The sequence below is a fragment of the Auxenochlorella protothecoides genome (genome assembly GCF_000733215.1).
Source record: "Auxenochlorella protothecoides strain 0710 unplaced genomic scaffold scaffold2, whole genome shotgun sequence".
NCBI lineage: Eukaryota > Viridiplantae > Chlorophyta > Trebouxiophyceae > Chlorellales > Chlorellaceae > Auxenochlorella > Auxenochlorella protothecoides.
In genome coordinates, this window is record NW_011934268.1 from 227,311 (window position 1) to 249,456 (window position 22,146).

At 63.2% G+C, this 22,146-nt stretch overlaps 9 protein-coding genes across 9 annotated transcripts in view; 5 read left to right on the plus strand and 4 right to left on the minus strand.

Moving 5' to 3' along the window:
* Positions 1-633: 633 nt before the first annotated feature.
* Positions 634-1,595, plus strand: F751_2142 (Phosphoserine phosphatase, chloroplastic; the record flags this gene model as incomplete). The annotated part of the gene is made up of 4 exons (XM_011401191.1): positions 634-697; positions 889-1,034; positions 1,171-1,346; positions 1,499-1,595. 4 exons carry the CDS (start codon positions 634-636, stop codon positions 1,593-1,595), a joined length of 483 nt encoding a protein of 160 aa, XP_011399493.1.
* A 153-nt stretch (positions 1,596-1,748) lies between these two features.
* On the minus strand, positions 1,749-6,328 carry F751_2143 (Beta-adaptin-like protein A; the record flags this gene model as incomplete). Its single annotated transcript, XM_011401192.1, has 11 exons — positions 1,749-1,895; positions 2,001-2,653; positions 2,803-2,890; positions 3,074-3,439; positions 3,673-3,834; positions 4,094-4,285; positions 4,551-4,775; positions 4,977-5,123; positions 5,348-5,542; positions 5,729-5,971; positions 6,176-6,328. The coding sequence occupies 11 exons, from the start codon at positions 6,326-6,328 to the stop codon at positions 1,749-1,751; spliced, it is 2,571 nt and encodes an 856-aa protein (XP_011399494.1).
* F751_2144 (hypothetical protein) lies at positions 2,966-3,235 on the plus strand (the record flags this gene model as incomplete). Its single annotated transcript, XM_011401193.1, has 1 exon — positions 2,966-3,235. One exon carries the CDS (start codon positions 2,966-2,968, stop codon positions 3,233-3,235), a length of 270 nt encoding a protein of 89 aa, XP_011399495.1.
* Positions 6,329-6,662: 334 nt separating the features above from the next.
* F751_2145 (hypothetical protein) lies at positions 6,663-8,496 on the plus strand (the record flags this gene model as incomplete). The annotated part of the gene is made up of 5 exons (XM_011401194.1): positions 6,663-6,712; positions 6,936-7,491; positions 7,739-7,822; positions 7,968-8,122; positions 8,391-8,496. 5 exons carry the CDS (start codon positions 6,663-6,665, stop codon positions 8,494-8,496), a joined length of 951 nt encoding a protein of 316 aa, XP_011399496.1.
* A 26-nt stretch (positions 8,497-8,522) lies between these two features.
* F751_2146 (Uncharacterized protein) lies at positions 8,523-10,657 on the minus strand (the record flags this gene model as incomplete). The annotated part of the gene is made up of 7 exons (XM_011401195.1): positions 8,523-8,685; positions 8,954-9,099; positions 9,229-9,405; positions 9,546-9,701; positions 9,814-10,275; positions 10,393-10,485; positions 10,577-10,657. The coding sequence occupies 7 exons, from the start codon at positions 10,655-10,657 to the stop codon at positions 8,523-8,525; spliced, it is 1,278 nt and encodes a 425-aa protein (XP_011399497.1).
* A 197-nt stretch (positions 10,658-10,854) lies between these two features.
* On the plus strand, positions 10,855-12,403 carry F751_2147 (WD repeat-containing protein 74; the record flags this gene model as incomplete). The annotated part of the gene is made up of 5 exons (XM_011401196.1): positions 10,855-10,921; positions 11,046-11,094; positions 11,217-11,664; positions 11,738-11,972; positions 12,237-12,403. The coding sequence occupies 5 exons, from the start codon at positions 10,855-10,857 to the stop codon at positions 12,401-12,403; spliced, it is 966 nt and encodes a 321-aa protein (XP_011399498.1).
* Positions 12,404-12,977: 574 nt separating this feature from the next.
* On the minus strand, positions 12,978-15,266 carry F751_2148 (Monomeric sarcosine oxidase; the record flags this gene model as incomplete). The annotated part of the gene is made up of 7 exons (XM_011401197.1): positions 12,978-13,181; positions 13,301-13,536; positions 13,716-13,726; positions 13,873-13,982; positions 14,073-14,227; positions 14,789-14,834; positions 15,186-15,266. The coding sequence occupies 7 exons, from the start codon at positions 15,264-15,266 to the stop codon at positions 12,978-12,980; spliced, it is 843 nt and encodes a 280-aa protein (XP_011399499.1).
* Positions 15,267-15,729: 463 nt separating this feature from the next.
* Positions 15,730-17,888, minus strand: F751_2149 (Monomeric sarcosine oxidase; the record flags this gene model as incomplete). Its single annotated transcript, XM_011401198.1, has 6 exons — positions 15,730-15,918; positions 16,075-16,431; positions 16,698-16,934; positions 17,073-17,243; positions 17,378-17,539; positions 17,802-17,888. 6 exons carry the CDS (start codon positions 17,886-17,888, stop codon positions 15,730-15,732), a joined length of 1,203 nt encoding a protein of 400 aa, XP_011399500.1.
* A 1,661-nt stretch (positions 17,889-19,549) lies between these two features.
* F751_2150 (Sugar phosphate exchanger 2) overlaps positions 19,550-22,146 on the plus strand; it is a gene marked incomplete at both ends in the record, with an annotated part of 8,430 nt that continues 5,833 nt past the window's right edge. Inside the window, 9 exons of the mRNA XM_011401199.1 lie at positions 19,550-19,630; positions 19,845-19,983; positions 20,166-20,276; positions 20,447-20,506; positions 20,637-20,738; positions 20,890-21,000; positions 21,173-21,265; positions 21,417-21,499; positions 21,790-22,083. Of these exons, the coding sequence (XP_011399501.1) occupies positions 19,550-19,630; positions 19,845-19,983; positions 20,166-20,276; positions 20,447-20,506; positions 20,637-20,738; positions 20,890-21,000; positions 21,173-21,265; positions 21,417-21,499; positions 21,790-22,083 (1,074 nt within the window). The remainder of the gene's footprint in view (positions 19,631-19,844; positions 19,984-20,165; positions 20,277-20,446; positions 20,507-20,636; positions 20,739-20,889; positions 21,001-21,172; positions 21,266-21,416; positions 21,500-21,789; positions 22,084-22,146) is intronic.

Sequence of the window (22,146 nt, forward strand, 5' to 3'; positions counted from 1 at the left end):
TCGCGTGCATTCGTCGAGTTCCAACCGTGCCAGCAGCACCGGGCAACGGTACTCCGGGCGACCCCGCTCGGATTCTGTAGGCACTGGACCTACAGGACCCCTATAGCTTTAATAAGAGCACACGGTGGTCACAGGACATCCATGCAATCTATTCATGTAACTCCTGCACAGCACACTTCAGGTGAGGTGAGGTGGGTGACACACAGCCATCCATGGGAATGCCTCCTCTGCCAATGCTTGACAATTCTCTGCAAAAAAGTTCAGCGTCGCTCCTCGTGGCCGTTCAATCTTCAGTGTCGGCTGCGAGCGGCGTTCCACCAGAGGTTGCCACCGTGTTTAAGACCGCTGACGCCATCTGCTTTGATGTAGACAGCACATTGTGAGTGACCAGTTGTCGCTTGGCAGCCCTGGATCTGAGCTCGCAGGCCCCTGTCAGCCATGTGCAGTGTGCAGTGCTATTACCCAGCCTTGTGATGCTCTTCAACCCTTTCATCGCCCTGCAGCTGTGAGGATGAGTCTATCGATGAGCTGGCCGCCTTCATTGGCGTCGGAGAGGCCATTGCCACCATGACAGCCCAGGCCATGGGAGGGGTGGTAACGTTTCAGGAGTCCTTAGCAGCCCGCCTCGGCATCATGAGCCCATCTGCCCAGATCGTGGAGGAGTTCCTGAGCAGCCATCCCCCCCGGATAAGCCCAGGTACTGCAAGATTTCAATATATCCCCAACATTTCTGGGGCCTGGAAAAGGGATGCCTGACGTCAGCCTCTGACCCTGATGAGCAGGGTACCCCGCATATCGACTGAGACACAATGCATTCACAGGCTCAGTGACCGGTGTCTAGGAGATGCCGTTCCATCCAACCCTCCTTCCACTCTCATTCAACCACAGGCATCCCGGAGATCATAGCATACTGTCAATCCCAGGGCATCCAGGTCTTCCTTGTGTCGGGTGGCTTCCACCAGATCATAGACCCCATAGCTGCCATGCTGGGCATCCCCTCCAACCACGTCTTTGCCAACCGAATACTCTACAACGTGAGCATGGCTTGGGGCATGGCTGGGGATGCGAATCGGCAAGAAACATCTGGTGTCTGGCCGCCTCCTCCTGCCAGGACGATCCATCCGCAACCCACTCTGCGTCACATGACCCCTCAAACCCTCGTTCTTGCAGGCCGCCGGCTCTTACGCCGGCTTCGACCCGACCTGCTTCACCTCCCGCTCCGGCGGCAAGCGGGAGGCTGTCCAGCACCTGCGCGCCACCCGCGGCCTCCAGCGCGTCGTCATGGTGGGGGACGGCGCCACCGACGCCGAGGCCAAGGCCCCGGGCGGTGCAGACGTGTTTGTGGGGTGAGCTTGTTCTCGCGGGTCGGCTGGCATGCCAAAGGGGCTTAGTGACCAGATTGACCTGAGTTTTTGGTAGATGCCATGCAGGGCGTGGTATGATGGGGACTGCAGCCCATTTCCACTATCCAGTAATCCCCTTTCCTCCACCACGACAGGTATGGCGGCGTGGTGCGGCGGCCGGCCGTGGAGGCCCGGGCCGACTGGTACATCACCGACCTGCGGGACTTGCTTGCCGCCCTGCAGCGTGCATAGCTCTTCCTGCAGGTACCTGTGCAAGTGCCTTGTACATGCATCATCGGCATGGAGTGACAACGTAGACCAGCCGACACGCGGCAGATGAGAGGGGAGGACAGGGGAGGACGGGGCGGACGGAAACACACCGGTCGACCCCGCCGCACGCCGGCTTCAAAGGCACAGGAGCAGGTTCTGCAGGCCCTCCAGCGCATCCTGAAGGTTGCTCCCTGGGGGCCCCGCCACCTCCAGCACCACCCGCACAGAGGTGGTCGGCGCCGCCAGCGCCACGCGCGCCAGCACCCCCGCGCCGGTCGCGAGCTGGAAAGCGAGGGGGGGGGCCGCCCCCGCGGCGGGGCGGGCCAGGGTCTGGAACCCCGCCTGGCCGATGTGGTCGGCAAAGTCTCGGAAGGCGTTGGCCTGCACGGCCGGAAGCACGCCCAGCGGCAGGTCCACCTGCGCGCTGCGCGCGCTGTGCGCCAGCTCAGCCCAGCGCGCCGCAAAGGTCTGGGGTGGAGCGGCGTGGGCGTGTGTGGGGTTGGCGGGGGCGCCATGGTCGGCAAGGGTGGCATCGGCCCAGATGCCGCTGCAGGCCACTAACAGCCCCGTCTTTTCGTTCCCCTCTACTCCCACCTCGGCCGTGACGGGGCGGGCGGGCGTGGGGTCGCCAAACCCCAGGCCACCCAGCAGGTCGGCAATCCCGCCGTCCATTGGCTGGCCGGCCCCGGCCCCCGACCCTCCCAGACTCGCGCCCAGGTTCTGCGCTGGAGCAGGCGAGGAGCCAGCGACGGCCTCCAGGTCGCCCAGCAAGTCCAGGCCCGCGCCAGCAAGAGCCGGCGCCGGCGGGAAGCCAATGCCGACGTGCAGGTCTGGGGCCCCCCTGCCGGCACCCGCCGCCGGCCCAGAGGAGAGCGAGAGCAGGTCCGGTACGCTGGACCCGGGCGTGGGGCTGGGCGCGGCGGTTCCGGCGCTGGCCTCCGACCGCGTGTCCACGTCCAGGAGCATCCCCGTCGGGTCGGTGGGCGCGCCCTGGCCTGCCACGCCCTCCTCCGACCCCTCGCCGTCCGTGTCGTACGCCCCTGGCATGGGAGAGGGGTGGGGGCCGCGTGGGTCTTTGGCAGGGACCAGGAATTCGTGGCTGTGAGACTTGGGCGCTCCGCAGGCGTGAAGAGGACTCAGGGACTCCCGATGCCGCCGATACCACACCTCACCACCCCCCGCCACCCACCGACGCTGGTGATGGTGGGGTCGATGAAGGTGTAGGCCGGTGCACGGTAAAGCACCGACAGGGTGTTCATCTCGTCGAAGATGCGGTCCTGCGGCGCGAGGAGGGTTCCAGGGATGGGGAGCAGGGACGATCGTGGCCAAGCCGAGAGTCGCGTGCTCGCCCCATGCCCACAAACTCCTGGTCGCCGGCAGCAATGAGCACGGGCACACCCTTGCCAAGGCAGAACCCCCCCTTGATCTACAACCCCTCCACGAAACCCAGCGGGGCGCACCTCCACCTCCGCGGCCTGCTCCTCCCCCGGCCGGGAGATGAGGGGCAGCGGCGCACCCAGGACCTCTCGCGCGGCATGCACGTCGTGGCGCAGCAGGCGCAGCGCAAACAGCGCGCGGTCTCGGACCTCCACGTCGGCGTCGGCGGCGCCGGCGGCCAGTAGCGCGCCCAGCGCGCCGCGGCACTCCGGCGCGCGGCGGAAGAAGAGGCGGGGCACCGCCGCCAGCAGTGCCAGCCTCACCTTGGCCGCCTCGTCCGCGAAGCCCTCCACCAGGGCCTCCAGGAGGTAGGGCGCGGACTGCACGCGCTGCCCGTGCTCCCCCAGCACCCAGATGTAGGCAGCCCGCTCGTCCGGGCCCGCCAGCGTCTGCATGCGGGGCAGAAAGTTTTCAGGGGTCGGGGATCTTGCTGGTCCTTGTGGGTGGGTGGGTAGGAGGCATCACAGTCGCGGAGGGCGAGGGGGAGTTCACAGGCGATGGAGCAAAGCCGGCGCCTTTTAGGAGCACATCGCTCGTGGGAAGGAGACCGCCCGAGAAGGTGGCCGCGCTGCTATACCCTGCCCAGACACGCTCCCACCATCCTCTTCAAACATCCACCCACCTCGGGGTTGACTTCCACGATGGAGTCGACACAGGCCTCCGCCGCGTCTGGGTAGCGCCGCAGTACCACCGCCATCTGGACCAAGGTCTCTGCAGTGACGTAATCTTTTTCGTACCCCAGGAAGAGCAGCAACCGATCCAGGATGCCATTGACCTCCGGCACCTGGCGAGGAGAATGTGTGCATTGGAAAGAGAGAGGGGGAGGTGGTTGGGATATGGACGACGCTCAGCGTCGACCATGGAAGATTGCAGCCGACTCTTGGGCCTGAGCCAAGTCTGCAACGCAGTCCTTGAGCTCTTTCGCCACAGTGATAGGGTGCGTGCTCGCTGGCGATTAAGCGGTCCCAGCATCCACCCCCGGCTTGTCCGCCACCTCCCACCGCCCAGCTCTCCTTCCCCCTCGCCAAACAGAGCCGACCCACCTTGAGCGCAATGGCTGCCACGGCCCGGATGGCCTGCCGCGCCAGTTGCTCATCCACATCCCGGATGTACTGACTCAGCTCCTCGGCAATGTCGTAGGCGTTGCTGGCGTCGGTCACTGCCACCAACATGTCGATCTTCAGTGCCTTGAGGTAGGAGGGGTCCTGGTACCGGCAGTAGAAGTCGGTGAAGAGCTGCACAGGGTGGGAGGGTTGGAGGCTGGCTTTAGGGCTAGGGCTAAGATGGGAGAGGAGCGGGCAGGGGTATTCATGTGGAGGGCGATGGCGCGATGGCAAGGAGTGGGGTTGACTGATCAGAGAGGGCCAAGTCATACAACGCTGCCAGCACTTCCATGAGGGTCCAGGACGCCAGCACTGATGGTGGACCCTCTACGACTTGAGGATCCCCAACGAGGCTCAAGGTGACCATCGGAATCCCTGCCGACATCCCAGGACCCACCGGCGCAAAGGCGTCAGGGTGGCGCTTGGCGAGCACCAGCGTGTTAGAAAGCGCAGCGTACACCACCTCGTGCTCCCTGCCGGACACCAGGGTCAAGAGGGCGTCCCGCACGCGACCCAGGACCTGGGACTGCTGGTCCGGGAAGGCGGCCGTGTGGTTGAGGAAGAGCTTGACCGTGGCCATGACCACCGCGCTGTTGGTGTGGGACAGCCCAAAGTCCAGCACCTGGACAGGGGGGATGAAAGGTGGTCTTCAGATTTGGGGGAGCAATTTCAGGCATGGCCCTTGGGGAGGGTTGTCAAAGAGAGGGCGACGAGTCTTGAGCGGCATGCGCCTGGCTGCTGCAGGTGGGTGCGGCCGCTCGTCACCCCCCTCCCACCTTCCCGCCCTCCACACTCCCTGCCACACATCATCCGACCGCCGCACCTCCAGGATGTCGAAGCGCTCTTCCTCGGAGGCGGGGCTGTAATCCCCCACGATGTCCAGCACAAAGCATTGCGCCCAGTCAGAGAAGGAATGGATGTGATTGAGCAGCGAGACTACGAGGTCCCTGGTCACCTTCAGCGCGCCCACCTGGGTGTACTAATGAGCTTGTACTTGAGTTTAAGGACACTCACCTGGCTTTCGGGGGAGCCTGGTGTCTGTAGTGTTGTATGTACTGCCTTGTTGCACACTTTCCGCGACATGAAGGCTAGTCTCATGCTCCCATGGGTGTTCCCCCGTGCAGGAATACCTGCCCTGCTCGCCCCTTCCCCCCTTCCCCTGATTCAGATCCCCCCAAAAACGTTCCGACCCACCTGCTGCATGACGTAGAGACAGTTGGCCACGACCTGCGCGTCGCCGTCAGCCGTGAGCGCCCTTTCCACCTCGCCCAACAGGCCGCGCAGGCGGCAGCCCGCCGCGTCGGCGTGCCAGCACTTGAGCACGCCCATGACCGCCGCCTCGCGCACGTAATGGTGCGGGTCCCTCAACCCGGCCTCCACGGCCATGAACTGGGCATTAAAGAAGGGGTGAGAGGTGGGTTGAGGGGAGGACAGGGCTTGGAATGGGCTGGCCGGCAGCTGGCCGAGGGTGGTGAGGCCCTTTCAAGTGCCCGCAATCCAGCGACCATCCACTCCACCAACTCTCCCAGCCGTCACAGACCCCTGATCCCAACATCAGGAAAGCGCTGCACGCACCACGGTGTCCATGAGCTCCGGGACGCGGAGGGAGGCCATGGAGCGCAGGGCCGCGCCGCGAATGGTAGGGTCCAGGTCCTTGCAGTCGTTGAGCAGGGTCTGCACCACCAGCAGTGCCACCGAGCTGTTCTGGCGCGCGGTGGTGCGCAGGTACAAGTACTGCATCTTCTTCAGTGGCAGGTCCGACTTGGACAGCGCCACGCACTTGGTGACGGGGACGAAGGCGGCAGACATGTCGATGCCCTGGAAAGAGAGAAGGACGGAGGGTCTGGGGTATACAGACCAGGGATTAGATGTATCTGGGACCTTCCTAGGGCGACAGGCTCAGCAGCGCATGCGGGAAGGGCTACCAGTACCCTGAGGGGACCTTCTGCGGCAGCCTGGCCCTGCACCCTGCATTTTGGGGGCCTGCAGCAAGACGAATCCAAAATTTAGTCTCTTGCCCACCTGTGTCATGTAGCGGAGCAGCTTCTGGAAGCAGTCCCTCTTCATCTGGATGACCTCAGGCTTGGCGCCGTTCATGGAGGTGAGGTGGTCCAAGGCCTTGCATATCTCCGCAACCTCCCCGCGAGCCCGCCCGCTGCGACCCCCCCTGGCCATGGCGGTGAGCGCGGGTGTCTGGGCGGAGTACGAGTGAAGGTCTGGCCCCTCTCGAGAGTGATCGCAGTGGCCGTGCTACAGGGAGCCTCGCATCTGGCCGAGGTGCCTGCTTGCTGAATTGATTTCACTGAATCAGCATGCAATTGGTAAGAAGTTGTAGCATCGCATGCAGCAGCTCGATGTTCGATATGTTTGACCCACGCGACACGATCGAGCCCGTGGGCGCGCTGGGAGCCTGCATACGTTCCGTCGGCCGTGGGGACAGCTCGGATAGCGCATGTGCCTCCCGCAGTCGATTCGGGGGGTACACAGCAGCAGAACACATACATGAAACATGATTCGAATAATCCCAAGGCGCTCGCTGGCCAAAGTGTGCAGAACGGGGTTGGTACGACATCCATCCTCCTCTGGGGTTGACTCCCCATGTCGACCAGGGCATACTTGGTCGAGGGACAAGCTGTGGCGCAGGCAGACGACAGCTCAGAGAGGTCATACAGATAAATCAGTATCGCATGCCGAGTCCCATCTTTGTGTTTCCCGTCAGATCAGTTTTGCCGCACCCGGGCATGTGTGAGATGGGGGCTGGGCTCTACCCTTGACACCGCAGGATACGGGTCCTGACCACCCAAGCGCAGCGCTACATTGAGTTGTACGAGCAAAAATGCCTGGAGAATGCTGAGCTGGGCCGCCGACTGGCCGCGCAGGAGGCGGACGGCCTGCAGGTCGCAGCAGCGCTGCAGCAGCGGCTCTCCTCCTCGGCCAAGCAGCTGGAGTCTGCAAGGCATGAGGCAGCCGGGCTCAGGCAGGAGATGGAGGACCTGCGCTCCATCGCCGCCTCCGTGGAGGTCGAGCATGCCGCGGCTCTGCGGGGGGCCGAGGATGGGTGGCGGCGTCGAGCGGAGGTCACCGAGCGCGAGCTGGCATGTTGCCGTGCCCTCCTCGCGGACCAGTCCCTGGAGCTCCAGGCTCAGCATGCAGAGCACGCCCGCCTCCTGACCAGCATCAACGTCCTGCAGGCGGCCCTGGACTCGGCTGGGAGGCGGCCGGCCGAGCCAGAGGCGGGCGTTCCCGGCCGGGAGCAGCTGGGCCAGCTCGCGGCGCGTATACACGACTTGGTGCTGGCCAACCGAGGCCTGGCCGAGAGGCTGCAGGCCTGCGGGGAGGTGGGGCGCGCTGCTGGGCTGGCGTGGTCCAGGGTGTGCTGAGGGGACGTGACTGGCTGCGTGCCAGGGTGTTTGACACTCGAGCATGCATGAGGGCCATGGGGCAGGCGTGGCACCCGACAGTCTCTGAGCGTGTCTGACCACCAGCTGCAAATGCCAGCCCAGTCCCAGGAGCTTCTGTTCACCGGCATTCACACCCAGATGCGAACCTGTTGCACTGAACCCCTCCCCTCCCTTTTCGAGGCAGGGTGCGCAGGATGTGCAGCGCCTGCTGGCGAGCCGAGAAGAAAGCCTGGCCTGCCTGGGGCGGGAGGCGCAGGAGGCGCGGGACGTCGGCGAGAGGGCAGCCCGCCGGTCTGGGGCTCAGGCCGGGCGGCTTTGCGGGGGGGGGGGGAGCAGCGAGCTCCCAAGTAGATGACTGCACGGCATGCGCCGTCAGCCGCCAAGCCTCCGTATACCCACCCCTCGATTGCCAGGCGCGGGAGCTTGAGCTCTGTCGGGCCAGCATGGGAGCGCTGCATGCCGACATAGTCGCTCTGGCGGAGGCTTTTGAGGCAGAGAAGGCGGGTATAGCAGCTGAGGCGGACGCATGTGTGAGGGCCGCGCAGGAGAGCGCAGCTCGCAGCGAGAGGTGGGAAGGCGCTTGTGCCTGGGTGGCATGCTCGGATGGTGGGCACGGCATACAGAAAGACCAACCCTCATAACTAGTTTTGAGACCGCACCGGCTCCTTTACCTCATCTGATAGCAACAAGTGAATCAGTCCCATTTGGCGTGCGTCTTTTAGAGGGGGGGCCCATCGCGGTCCTTTGATCTGGCTGAGCCTTGAACTTAATGATCCCCGCCTAAAAGTATACCCTGATCTGCTCCCTGACCCCCCCTCCCCATTCCCACTTTCCAGGCTGCTCATGCTGCGCACCAAGGAGCTCAACACCGTCAGGCACTTGCTCACCAGGCAGCGCGCACTGCAGCATGCTGCCCAGACCGCGGCGCATGGAAAAGCCTGACGTACCAGGCAAGCAGCGTTCCTGAATTAGGCGCGGCCCTTGGCCCTCTGCCGCGCGGCGAGGATGGCAGCGTGCCCTTCCCTCTCAGTCTCCCCCTTCTCTCCGCGGATGAAGGCGACGCGCTTGGGCGTCTTCTTGTTGATCTGCTTGCGAGGCTCTATGATGCCTCTTTGCTGCAGGCTCTTGAATCTGGAGGGTTTGGAGGGTAGGAGCCATCAGCCGAGCCAGGGGAAACATGACTCTTGCGTCAGCAGTTGAAATATCCTTTCAAGCGTGCTACCTGGTGCCAGATCCAACGCCATAGCATCAGAGCAAAAAGCAGGGACATGATCAGTGACATGACCGGTTTCCAGGAATCCCAATGGGGCGTAGACAGGAAATCTAAGCTTTGGCTAGCCACCGGCAGTACAACTGCCATCCAGCTCTCAACCCCTGCCAGCGCGGCAGCTCGACCCACCTGTCCTTGGCCAGAGACGCTGTGGGCTTGAGTTTCCTCAGGCTGCCATTCACCTCGTCTGTCGTCAGCAGCTGCAGGGGCATGCCCTCAAACTTGGTCTTGCCCAGCCGGGGCGGGAGACCCGCTGTGGTCTCCGCCTTGTCCAGCTGCGTACAATGAAGGTGGGGGGGGTGGGTCCAGGCAGCGTTAGGGATACCAGGCGCAGGTTGTTCTGCACCCCGTCTGGGCCCCAACGGGCAGCATGCCTCGAGAATCCTCTCCAACTCCCCACCCACCTTGCGCCTCAGCCGGCGGCTTGCAAGCTCCTCCTGCTCTGCATCAATCTCCTTCAAGAGGGTGGGCAGGTTTGCGAGGGCGGCACGCTTCGCCTTGGCAGCTCGGGCTGCCGCCTGTGCCACCTCGGCCGCCTTCCGCCTGGCTGCACGATTCCTGTCCACCTTTGTCTTCTTCCTCTGCAGGGCAGAGAGAAGCATGCACAAGGTCCAGGCCCAGCGAGGGTGGGAGTCCAGCAGTGACGGTTTCTCACGAAGGCTAGCTCGGGTCACAGAAACATCTATACGAGGAAGGGACAGCCCCTATTCTATAACCCCACCTTCATTGGCCCGGTCTTCGATGCCGCCCCAGGATCCCTTGCCCCTTCTATGACGTCTTCCTCCTCTGACTCTGGCTCGTCCACCTGGAGCAGCGCCAGCTCATCCTCCTCCACGTCATAATCCACCTTCTTGGGCGGCGCCGTCGGCATGGCATCCTATTGTCGTTGCAAGAGGGGAAGAGAGGGAATAGCTGTTGGCCCATTGAAGAGCCCCATACCATGGTACAGGGTGCCATGGGCAGACAGCCCAGGATCTAGGCTGCCCCACCTGCTGGTGAATCTTCTTCATCTCCGCCGCCACGGCCACGGCGATGGCCTCCTGCTGCTCCTCGGGGTCGGGGTTGAAGGAGCACCCCGGTGCGTCAACCTCCACAGCACGCACGGCGTCCCTGTGCAGGCTGCGCGTCGCCGCTTTCTTCCGGGCGGCACGACTGAGCGCGGAGGGCCCGTCGTCCCACAGGTCGTACAGCCTTGTTGCGTCGTTCTTTCCCTGGCGGGCGAGCCCGGTGTTCCCTCCGGAGGCTGCCACCACACCGGAATTGCCGTTCTTCTGCGCTTTCTTCACGCCGCCGCGGATCTGGTGCACCGGGGTGGCGGTGTGGGCAGCCGCCAGGATGGCCTGGGAGCGGAGGGGTCGGGCGCGGGCCGCCTCCTTCTTGCTGAGCTTGGCGGGTGCCTCGGCAGCAGGGGCCTCCACGTCGGAGGTCGAGGGGCCAGCACTCGCATCACCCTGCCGATGGCATGCAGGGGCTCAGGAGGCGAAGATCCATGTCGTGTGCACTTGAATACTTGAATTCTAGTCCTCTGTCCCAAGACCCAGCGCCCCTCGGCTCATCCCGGGAGTCACCTTGTCGACAAAGAACAAGTCTGCATCTGGGACACGGTCGAAGTCCAGCCCCTGCCGCTCCTGCCTGGATTTTTCTGCCGCAGCTGCAGTGACCTGCACATCGTCATGGGTTTGGCAGGGTATGCTAATCCAACCCATGCACCGTGAGCAGGAACCCCCACCATGCGCCTCTCCTAAAACCCACATCGTCTGTGTCGATGCTGCGCCAAGCCTTCTTTCCCCGCTTGGGGGTTCGGCGCTTCACGGTCTTCCCTTTGGCACCCATGTTGAGTTTGATATATGCTTATGACCTCGACACCCCACCCGAACCCTCCTTTCGTGTTCATGCCTGGCACCTTTGCCCCGGGCCTACGATGAGGGCGCCGGCGCCTTCGGCCAGTGGGTGCTCGACGTCCCTTGCAGAGTCTTCTGGGAAGGACACGAACGTGGTATATTTGTATTTATCATGCTACATTGTTTCCAATGACGGATGTCAAGAGCTCGCCTCCCCTCCGAGTCCTCGTATCAGATGAGCTAGGCCAAGTGAAGGGTGAGTGCTGGGCTCGGGTGCCAGCAGCGGCTCGCTAGAGGCCGCAACGTACCGTCATCCAGGGCTAGCTGGCATGGTGCCTTTGTACTGAGTATCGGCTCAAGCCTCACCATCACTCATGCAGTTGTCGATGTGGCAGCACAGTACGCGACCGCTGCTCGCTCCGCGACCTGGTGAGTTGTATGGGGAGGGAGTGGGGGACTCCAGTAAATGGTACTCTGCAGGGGCCATCCCCACGTACCCTGTACACCTGGAGCATCCTCCTACTCCTCACTTCACCACCTTCACCGTCAAGGGGGACTGTGAGCGCTGCGAGGGCGATCACAAGCCTGGCGAGCCTGCCCGGCGAGGGCACCCGCCCCGATGCCCTGCTGGTGGGCCAGGCGGACGGCGAGGTGTCGTGCCTGCAGGGTCTGAACGGCGAGGCCGCCGCCCCCCTCCAGCCTGCCGCCAGCGGGAGCGGGGAGGGGGTGCGAAGCGTGCACGTCGTGCCCGGGTCGGGTGAGCCCACGATCGTGACGGTGTCGGCCGGCGGCTGTGTGCGCGGCTTTGCCCGGCAGCCTGACGACGGGGCCTGGGCGGAGGCCTGGCGCTGGCAGGCGGCCTGCAAGGAGGTGGAGTGCTCCGGGGTTGACCCCACCGGCCGCCTGCTGGCGGTCGGGGGCAGGGGGTGCGAACTGCGCCTGCACGCCCTCGCCGACGGCGGCGTCGCGTTTGCCGGGCGGGGGGGCAAACCCAGCCGCGTAGGCCTCGTGGACCGGCCCTGGAACACCGCACTGGCCTTTCTGCCCCCCTCCCCCCCCCCCGGCGGGCGAGGAGGAACCCGCCGGCGCCCGGCTGGTGGTGGGCACGGGCCACCACCGGGTGCGGCTGTACGACACGGCCGCAGGCCGGCGCCCGCAGCTGGACGTGGGCTGGGGCGAGGCAAGAATCACGGCACTGGCGTCTGAGCCCAGCGGCACGCGTTGCTGGGTCGCTAACGGCCAGGGGCAGATTGCGGTGCTGGAGCTGCCCAGCGGCCTCGTGGTGGGGGGTATAAAGGGGGCCGCAGGTGCGATGGTGGGGGTTCCTGGGAGGCGATGCAGGAGGGGGTGTTCTCCTCGCCTGGGGCTTTTGCTCTCTAGGTCTCGACTTGGAGACGGGCGAGGTAAGGGGGGGGGGGGGGGGGACGAAAGGGGTGGCGCAGTTTCCTGGTGGCATCGAGGATGGTATTGCCCTCCCGGCCGGTGCGCTAGGCCAGGTGCAGAGTGCCAGGTGCCCGAGGCTTCATGCGTGGCGTCCGTGAAACCTGTTATATCACCCCGTCCCTGCACAGGCTCTGTGAAGGCTCTGACCCTCCATCCCACCCTGCCAATCCTGGCATCAGCCGGCCTGGACAGGACGCTGCGGCTGCACCACACTGCTTCCAGAAAGCTCCTGGCCAAGGTGTTCCTGAAGAGCCAGCTGACAGGTGGGAGGAGCACGAGTTCTTTGGGGGATTAGGGCCGAAGTGGCATTGGGCATGCGGCCCTGGCAGGGTGAGAGCTCGCGTGTAGTTGCCTGGCTCCTTACCAGTCAAACAGCAATCTCTGAGGAGAATTCACTCCTCGTGCCCTTCCTCCAGGGGCTGCCTTTGCCGCTGCGCCACCTCCCCTGCCGGAGGCGCCAACCCTACCACTACCGGCGAGCGGGGGGCCAGGGTTACCCAGCAGCGCAGCCTTTGCACATGCGGTGCAAGAGCCTGCTTCCGAGCCAGAGGAGGCTCGCCCGGCGGCCAAGCGTCCCAAGCTCATCATGCCTAGCATAAAGAAGAAGCCAAGAAAGGGCACAGGACCCTCGTCCAGTGCCAGCTTGGGAAAGAAGCGTGTGGTTGTGAGGGCATGAAGTTATGTAACAGTGTTGCACCGTGTGGAAGCAGTTCATAGGAAGCACTGCGGCGATGCCAAGTGGCACCCCCAGGCGGCAATCGCTTGAAATAATCAGTGAGTGCAGGGAGGGTGGAGTCAATGCCGAGACATATTGAACTGCAATGTTCTGTTCGCGCACCAGCCGCTTCCGACAGGCTGCCCCCCTGCCGCTAGAGCCGAGAGGAGGGCTGCAGACCCTGTGCGCTCTCCTGGAAGCTGTCGAGAACCTGGGCGTGGCCTGGGCGCTTGCGATCCAGGCGCATGAAGGCGATGTCGTGGCGAGTGGCGCCGCTGGCGGCCAGGTCCTTGAGCACCTCGCCCATCACGCTGGCAAACTTGAAGCCCTGGCCCGAGCACGCGGAGCAGAGGATGACCTGGGGTGGGGTGGAGGACGGGAGGGGTCAAGTGGCAGGGGCGCCCCTGTGCCGCCGTGGGCCATGCCCAGGCAGATGCAGAGGCGGCCTCCTCCTCCAGCCCTCGTCAATCCCCCCACCTGGGGATGGTTGGGGTGCTGGTCGACCAGGAAGTGCTCATCTGGTGTGTTGGTGTACAGGCAGACGGCGGCATGGTTCAGGGGGCCCGACGCGCCGGGGAAGTACTTGTGCACCGCCCGGCGTAGGGTGGCCTCGTCGAGGCTAGTGGTGTGACGTGCCACCCTGTCAGGGTCGACAATCTCTCCCAGATGGTGGATCTTACCAAACTTGAAACCGCGGGCGTCTTTGGGAAACCCTGCACAGGCAGGCAGCGAGCATGGACCTGGGCTCTGGCGAGGTCTGTGACCCTGGGACCCATACACTGTGCGCCCTCGGAAGTGTCGCGAAGCTTTGTTGACGCCCGAATGGCTGCCGACCCTCAGTTGGTCGCGATCACACACTGCAGTCTGTCAATGATCTGGAGCACCATCTTACCATAGTAGCATCTGCGCTGCTCGAGAAGATTACGGAGGTTGAGAAATAATCCTCCTACCCCAAGTAACCCACCATACAGTGCCATTGTATGTCATTCATTGAGAATTCCCGTACCAGCCTCCCTCTCTCAACCACCAAACCCACCCACCCGCCTCACCCGTCCCTGTCGTCCATGACAAACATGGGGAATCGGTCAGCATCAAAGTCTGCAGACCCGTTCAAGACCTCAAACCAGCCCACCACCTGCCGTTCCACGCTGAGCAGGCTCTGTGTTGGTGGGGTGGAACATGGGCATGTAAGGGGACGATGCCATGCCAGGGGAAGCACAGCGTGGCAAAGCATGCAGCCGACGCGCACCTGCAGCTCGGGGACCAGCTTGGGAAGCCATGCCCCAGGCGCCAGGATGAGCTTCCTGCCCTCGTACTCCCCCTTGCTGGTGTGGACATGGACAGTCCCCTGATCGTCCACCCGCCACCCTGTCACCGCTGCCCCGCAGACCAGCTCAGCTCCCGCTGAGAGGGCAAGGGTGAGGGAGGCACGAATGCAGCCCTCTGGCTGCAGCACAGCCGCTGCTGGCTCATACATGAACTGTTGGGTGGGGATGTATAATGCTGGTGTTGATCAAAGAGTCCAGAGGCATGGTGCTGTGCAATAGAGCCTGATGCGCCAGGCTTTACTTCGCATTCTATCGCGGGCGTACCAGGGGCCCCTTGCTGCCTGGATCCCGCACCTCTTCCTGTGCATGAAGCTTGGCAGGCAAAGCAATCCCCAGCCCTTCATCACCTTTGCATCCTCTGGGAAAGCGCGATAGCCCGGGAAGAGTTTGGCAGCTTCAGCCTTCGCCAAAATACGGTGCTCCAAAGCATGCTCACCAGCAACATGAATGGCATGCTGTGTGCATGAATTTTCCAGGGTACCCTCCGATGAATAGATGCACCCTGTGGTCTCCAGCAGAACCTTTGTGTGTGGGGAGGGGGGGGAGAAAGGGGGATAGAGGACTCTGAAGCCTGGAGTGCCCTTCGAGCCTGGACGGCACTCTTGCATGTGCAGAATGCGTCACAACAATCACCCACTTGTCTCTGCTCCATCGCTCACCTGCCCCGATGCCTGCTGCAACTCCTGCCAGAGCTGGTGGGCGCGACCAAGAAGGGGCAAATAGGAAGGATGTTCCACGTAGGCTGTACGGATCACCCGAGTGTGCCCATGGTGGGAGCCGTTTGAGTGAGGCGCCTCGGCTTGAGCCTCCAACCCCAAGACCTGTAAGATGGAAAGCCACACCAAGTGATGCAATTGTACCAGACACACGTAAGAATGATTCAAACGGGGCAACGCCAGGCAAAATGATTCTTGAGAGGCCACACAGGAGCGGTGGCTTGACACGGACGAGAGTTGAACAAACAGCGAGATTGTCCAGCGCCGGTGTGGATCTCGCCCTGGCCCCCGGATCCAAGGTCGGGAACCCGGTCTCACCTTCACACCAGACTTGGCTAAGTGATGCAGGGCACTGGACCCCATGGTCCCTCCCGCCCCAACCACAATCACATCGAACATTGGCCCAGTTCTCTAGCCTGAGCTAGGGTCGGAGGGTTGTAGCGTACAGGTCTTACACACCCGATCTCTCGATGTTTGTGTCAGATTTGTAATTGTTCTTCGTCAATCAAGATACCGCCTTCCGGACATCTCGAAGCATGCAGACTTGACCCCGCGGGTGCGCCGCGTATCGATTGGCTCGAGTCGGAGCAACATGGATTAGGGTTTCGTTGTGCGCATCTGTCATGTCGTCAGATTCACCAGCACTGCTTCTGGTTTAGGAGACTGTGTATGATAGATGATTACATTACTACTTGATCAGGCATTCGTTTCCAGTCGAAGCTTCAGTGTTTTCAGGACGCATAGCCATACCCAGGACTGTAGATGCACGATGTCCTTGGTAAGCAAGCAATACAAGTCCATCTCAAGCACGCACATCGACAGGCGGCCAGTGGCCCCTGTGCCTTGACCTCTCACAGCAAGCTCATGCCGAGGCGGGCTCCTGCTTGCCAAACTCCTCGAGCACCGCAGCCTGGCCCTTCCGAAGGCTGCTCAGCCTCAGGAAGTCTATGTCCAGGGATGTGCCGCCCGTCAGAGCAAGATCCTTGAGGACCTCCCCGATCACGCTGCCAAACTTGAAGCCGTGACCTGAGCACGCCGAGCAGATGATCACCTGTGCGGAATTCAGATTTGGGGGAATGGACATGGTCTTGGTCGTGTATGGGGGCCTAGGGCGGCGGCAGCGCATGCCTCCCCGGGGCTGCGAGATCTGATCCCCGGCACGGGGAGGAATCGGCACACCGACCTCCCAGCGACACCCTCTCCTCACCTGGGGGTGGCGGGGGTGCACGTCTATCACAAAGTCCTCATCTGGGGTGTTTGTGAAGAGGCAGGCTGCCGCGTGGTTCAGCCTCCCTGCGGCGCCGGGGAAGTACCGCTGGACTGCAACTCGCAGCGTGGCCTCGTCCTCTGGGACGATGGCTCGGTCCAGGGCGTCCGGCTCGGTGACCTGCCGTCGGTGGTGCATCTTCCCGATCTTGAAGCCGTGCGCGTCCGCGGGGAAGGCGTAGAACATCCCGGTCTCGTCGTCGAGCACCGCCACCGGGAAGCTGTCTGGGCTGAAGTGGGAGGCGTCGCCCTCGATGTCAAACCAGCCGACCACCTGGCGCTCCACGGTCAGCAAGCTCTGGGGTGGTAAGTAAAGGGGGCGGGGGTGGGGGCGGGGGGGATTGTGAGCCCAGGTCAGGAGCTCTGGAAGTGGAACATGTGTGCACGGCGCTGTGCTTAAGAGTCACCCCCACCGTGCAGCTATGGCAGGAGGTTGGCCCACTTCCAGTCCAGACACCCCTAAATCGAAGGCTCGGCACCGCCCTCCAGAGATGCACCGCCCTCCCACCCCAAGGCTCAAGGCATCGAGAAACAGAAGGGGCCGCGCAGTAACACCCGCCTTGCCTTGAGCTCAGGGACGAGCCTGGGAAGCCAGGCGCCGGGGGCCAGGATGAGCCTGTCGGCCGTGTGGGTCTGAGCGTCGGGCCCTGCCTGGACGCTGACCTGGCCGCCGGGTTCTACACCCCATCGCGTGACGGCGGCGCCGTACAGCACCTCCGCCCCGGCGGCCGCGGCGCCCGCGAGGTGGGCTGCGATGCATCGCTCGGGACAGAGCACGCCGCCCACCGGCTCCAAGATGATCTGGATATTTGGAAGGGGGATCGAGTGGGGACAGGCTGAGAGTGCATGCCAGCGACAAAAGGCAAGCAGGCAGGCAGAGGATGTGGGAGCAAGCATGCGTGACAAGGATTGTGAATCCAAACCCAGGGGACTCCTCACCTGGAAGTCCTCGGGCGGCGCGTACCCAGGGCATCGTCCTTGCAGCTCGGCAGGCGTCAGGACCTCGTGCGTCAGGCCGTGCAGTTGGGCTGAGGCCTGCGCCCCCTTGAAACAAGAGTCTGGCAGCGACTTGGGTGACATGTTTATGCACCCCGTCTCCTTGAGCAGGTCCTGGGGGCAGGAGGGGGTTTGGGGGAGGTGCAATCTCATGCTAGGGATGTACGTAAGGCAGATGCAGGGGGGCCCAAGGTTTGGTGCGCCCCCCCTTGCAGGGCAAGTCCCAATCCCCTTCCCGGGAAACCCACCTGCCCACTCTCCACCTCCAGCTGGCGCCAGAGCTCGAAGGCACGCTTCAGGAGGGGGACGTAGCAAGGGTGCTCTGCGTAGGCCAGGCGGATGATCCGTGTCAGCCCATGGTGTGAGCCGGCGGTGTGAGGAGCCTGTGGCTGGGCCTCCAGACCCAGCACCTGTTGAATGGGAGAATCATCAGAGCACAGCTGCTGAAGGGAACACCACGTGGCCAGGCCTGGCATACAGGAATTTTGTAAAGTCCAGTGCTTCAACTAGACTTGTTGAGGGCCACATGCAATGGCCTCTATAGCTTCAAAATTACGGGAAGCCGTCAGCCTCTTGGAAACTCTCAGCCTTAACCCCTCGAATGCCGCTCGCTGATCAACGCGACCGTTTCGTGCATGCGCCACACCCACCCTTGACTCCCCGCCTGCTTGCCTTGGACCCAGACCTTGCCAGGTGGTACATGGCACTCGAACCCATCGTGCCTCCCGCGCCAACCACGATGACGTCGTAGTGGCCCATCTCGGAAAGCGACCTCCTAGGCGGGACTCGGCTCGCGCGAGATCTCGAGCCCGTCGCACCGAGCAATGCGGAGTCTGTATAGTTTTCCAGCCGATGGTTGATGTGCAATCCTCAACAGAGCAAAAACCATCCTCATGGCCTTCTTGCGCCGACGAGTCGGGCCGCGGCATGCAAGAAATACCGACAATAAAGCTTACGAGAGCTGCCGAACACTTTAACCACGAGTCGACGTAAGTGGCTGGGTCTTAGCATTGCGAAATTGGATGTGGCTTGGATACGGGTGGGAATCGTCAATGGCGGAGGACAACGTTGGCGCCTGCCGCCAAGCTGAAACCCTAGGCAGGGCAAAACGATTGCTAATGCCTTCCAAGGCTTCACGCTGTGAGTGAATCCACTAGACACAGCTTCGAATACATACTTGTCACCCACTCATTGTTGCTGAATGACATCAGATATGGCCTAGGCCCCTGTCAAGGAAATGAGCCTCTAAGTTGGATGTGAAGCATCAAAAGTAGGGCACCAAAGGTAGGGAGTTACTTATAGCGATGTCCCTGTGCTACATTGTGCATGTATCCGAATCAGCGTTGCTGCTCCCGACTGGCTTCACCATGCTGCAGCAATGCATGCTTTGAGAACCAAGGTGTGGGTGCAAGGCAAGGAGATTTGTAGTCATATATTTCACGTTCTTGAATGTGCGTGAGTGTGATGGTGAGGCGTATCATACAGCTTGAGGCAATTGTATGATGATTGACTAGAAGTTGAAAGGGGAATCGTGAGGGGACCGTCCAGCAGCAGGTGCATGTACCGTCCTACCACCTCCGCGCGCTTACAGAACCGCCAGCAGAGTCACGGAGGTGACACCAGGTTGGTAAGCTTGCCAGAATCATCCTCTGAACTCGTTCAAAACAGATTTGGCTCGTTTACTGACGACACCGTGTATCGACCGGCCCAGGTGCGCACTGATGGCAGGGTTGGAGGTGGCACGCGCTTGCTCAAGGATCCCATCTCCCGCCGCGCCTCCCTCGGGACACTTGCATGATGGTATGGTTTGGTGCTTGGCATGATAGTTCCAGTGTCTGTGCCCTCTCGGAAGTTGATCGACTGAACGGTGGTGGCTCCTTCCGGCAGTGCTGGGCTCAGCCCCTCCATCCCGCCCCTCCTCAATGATGTAAAGGCCCCCGATCAGGTCTTCCTCACCGGCCCCTCCCCTGCAGGAGTACCGTAGACCCTCAGTTTGGTGGCGTACCCCTGACTCTGAGGTGGGACCCCCTGCATGCTAACAAGGGCGGGGGGGCAACTCCATGTGCCCGATCATTGTGATCCTGAGCCGTGTCATCAGAGTCAGCATCAGTCCTTTCTCAGCCACATCAACTTCCATTTTCCGCCTGCCTCTCCCAGGTGCGGCAGGCAGCGACAGCGCAGCAGGCTGCCTCTGCCGCCCTGCGCCTCTGCGAGCTGCAACCTTGGACCAAGGCGCCGCGCCCGGAGCCGAGCAACCGGCCCGGGCCCTGAGACCCAACCTCCGCCCTTCCCTGGTGGGAGCCAGCTCCAGTCGAAGGTCCCCGGACCGTCCCCGCCGCGTCGTGGCCTTTGAGACCACCGTCGTAGACTCCTCGGGCGAGACGCAGCCGCTCAACACCGCAGAGCCGTCGTCGCGAGCCATGGACCCCTGGGCATACTCCGCGCCCTGGGGACACAGGCTGCTGGAAAAGGTCGCCGGCGGGCGGGGCTTCTCCCTCAAGGTGAGGGGGTGCTGGGGGGGGTCTGCGCTCGTGTAGGTGAGTAGGGGCGACGGGACGCCTTTGTGGCTCGTGCACGGGACGGTCCGGTCGGCTCCAAGCACTGGGCTGCTGGAGCAACCGAGACTTGGCCTTGTCATGGTATCGCGCTTCTTCTTGGACTCCCCTAGTCTGAGCTCCAACCATCGCTCTCCCCTATCGCGCCGCTGCTCACCAGGCAAACAGGTTCCTGGTGCTGGGCCTCACCTTTCTGTGCTACACCTCGTACCATGCCTCCCGCAAACCGCCATCTATTGTCAAGGCGGTCCTGCACGGCAGCGGTGGAAACCCAAAACCCACCGACGCCCTGGCAGCAGGTGGGGTGGGGTCTGCATATCAGGCTCCAATGCATGAATTTTCCAGGATTTTTGTGGGTAAGTAGGTTTGGTGCGCTTTTCAGTCTTCTTATGCAAGGTCTTAACAAGTGGGAATCTGTTCATTCTGTTACCCCCACCCAAGAGCGGTCCGCCCCTCACTCCCAATGCCCATTGCCCCGTAGGCTTTCTCGGGAGGGCCGAGGACGCAGGGGGGTGGGCTCCATTCAACGACCCCAAGCAGGGCAATGCGCTGCTGGGGGCTCTGGACCTCTCCTTCCTCGCAGCCTATGCCAGTGCGCTGGGGGATGGAATGGGGGTTGGTGGATGGACGGGGTCGCAGGGTAGGGCCTGCGTGCATCGACCCTCAACTGCTCAATGCATGGGGCAGGTCACTGGGATGCGGTGTGCATCGATGGCGTGGGGCGCGGGCAGTGAGCCTCCCCTCCTCCGACTCCCTGCACAGTCAGCATGTTTGGTGCTGGGCACATTGGAGACCGCGTGGACCTGCGATACTTCCTCACCGGTAGGGTGGTCGGCGCGTGCATGGTGCAACTGCGGCTGCAGAGGCTCTTTGTGTGCGTCCGAGGCGGCTGGCACAGGGTGGCGCAAGCCCTGCATGCCCGACCCTGCCCCCCTCCCATCCATGCCCACAGGGGGAATGATCGGCAGCGGCACCTGCGTCATCCTCATGGGCGCAGCCTACTTCCTCAACATCCACACGCTCGGCTACTTCATCGCCGTGCAGATCGTGGGAGGTGAGCCGGCGTGACAGGGGGACACTTGAGGCCCTTTCCAGTGTGTGGTGGTGTCTTCTGGGAGGGAGAGCTGTCACTCAGCATGCGCCCAGCTCAGCACGCGTCTGGAGCGCAAGCTCACCAAAAGCGCGTGGCGCCCCATCCGACACAGGCTTGCTGCAGGCCACCGGCTGGCCCAGTGTGGTCAGCGTGATGGCCAACTGGTTTGGGAAAGGAAAGCGTGGCCTCATCATGGGCCTCTGGAACGCGCACACCTCCGTGGGTGGGTCCCTTTGGGGGGGGGGGGGGCAGGCAGGAGGGAGGGTTGCACTGGGGAGGGGGTGGGAGAAGTGGACTTTCCCTGGGCCATGTGAGGTTGCTGCTGCCTTGGGAGACAGGCGAGGCATGTCTGGCGCCGCAGGGAACCCAACCCCAGGACTCCCCTCACCCTCCAGGAAACATCCTGGGCTCGCTGCTGGCGGCATACATGCTGCAGTACGGCTGGGGCTGGTCCTTCATCGTCCCCGGCATCGTCATAGTCGTGATGGGTGCGCAGGGCCAGCGCTGGGAGCATGCGGGATGCCGTGCAGGCGCCCTGCTCGGATGTGAATAGTGGGCCCGCGGTTCACTGTGCGGCGGTGGGCTTGCCGGTGACGCTCCTTCCCCCCACACCCCTCCTGCACTATCCACCCTCGCCAGGCCTCGTCATCTTCTCCTTCCTGGTGGTGGAGCCCCAGGACATCGGCTTCCTGCCCCAGAGCGGCTCGGTCGTGGGCAGCATAGTGCGTTCCTGAGCGGCTGGCTTGATGGGGGGTTGTGACTGGTGGGTGTATGTAGCGGGGCTGCACGTACGCAGGGGTGCACATACGCAGCTGGCCCCCTCACCTGCCTCGTGTGAGGCTGCCGGTGTATTCCAGCAAACCCTCGTCTCCCCCCAACCGCCCGCCCCTCGTCACCCATTCCTCCCTCCCATGAACTCCGCACTCCGCGCTCTGCATCCTATTCACAGGACCACTTCACCCAGCCCCCCTCCTCTCTGAGCCCCCCCCCTCCTCCCCCCCAACCACACCAGGCCGCGTCGGAGGTGGACACCCCCCGCTCCGAGGCCTCCTTCGGCTCGGACCTGGGCGACGACGCGCGCGACTACCTGCAGCGCCACCTGTCGGTGATGGCCGACCGCCAGCGCGGCGGCCTGGTCCCCGCCCACGTCGCCGCCAAGCTGGCGGCGCACCACACCGTGCGCCCCGCGCCGCGCCACGGCATGTTTGGCATGGGCTCCACGCTGGTCCTGGTGGACCAGGCGCGCGAGGTCCCCGAGCCCGGCGCCGAGGACGAGCTGGGCAGCCTGGGGCCACGCCCGGCCAAGGTGCGTGAGGGTGGTGGTGTCCTGGGTTATGGGGATGGGAGGGCGGGGACGTGGCCGGGGGGG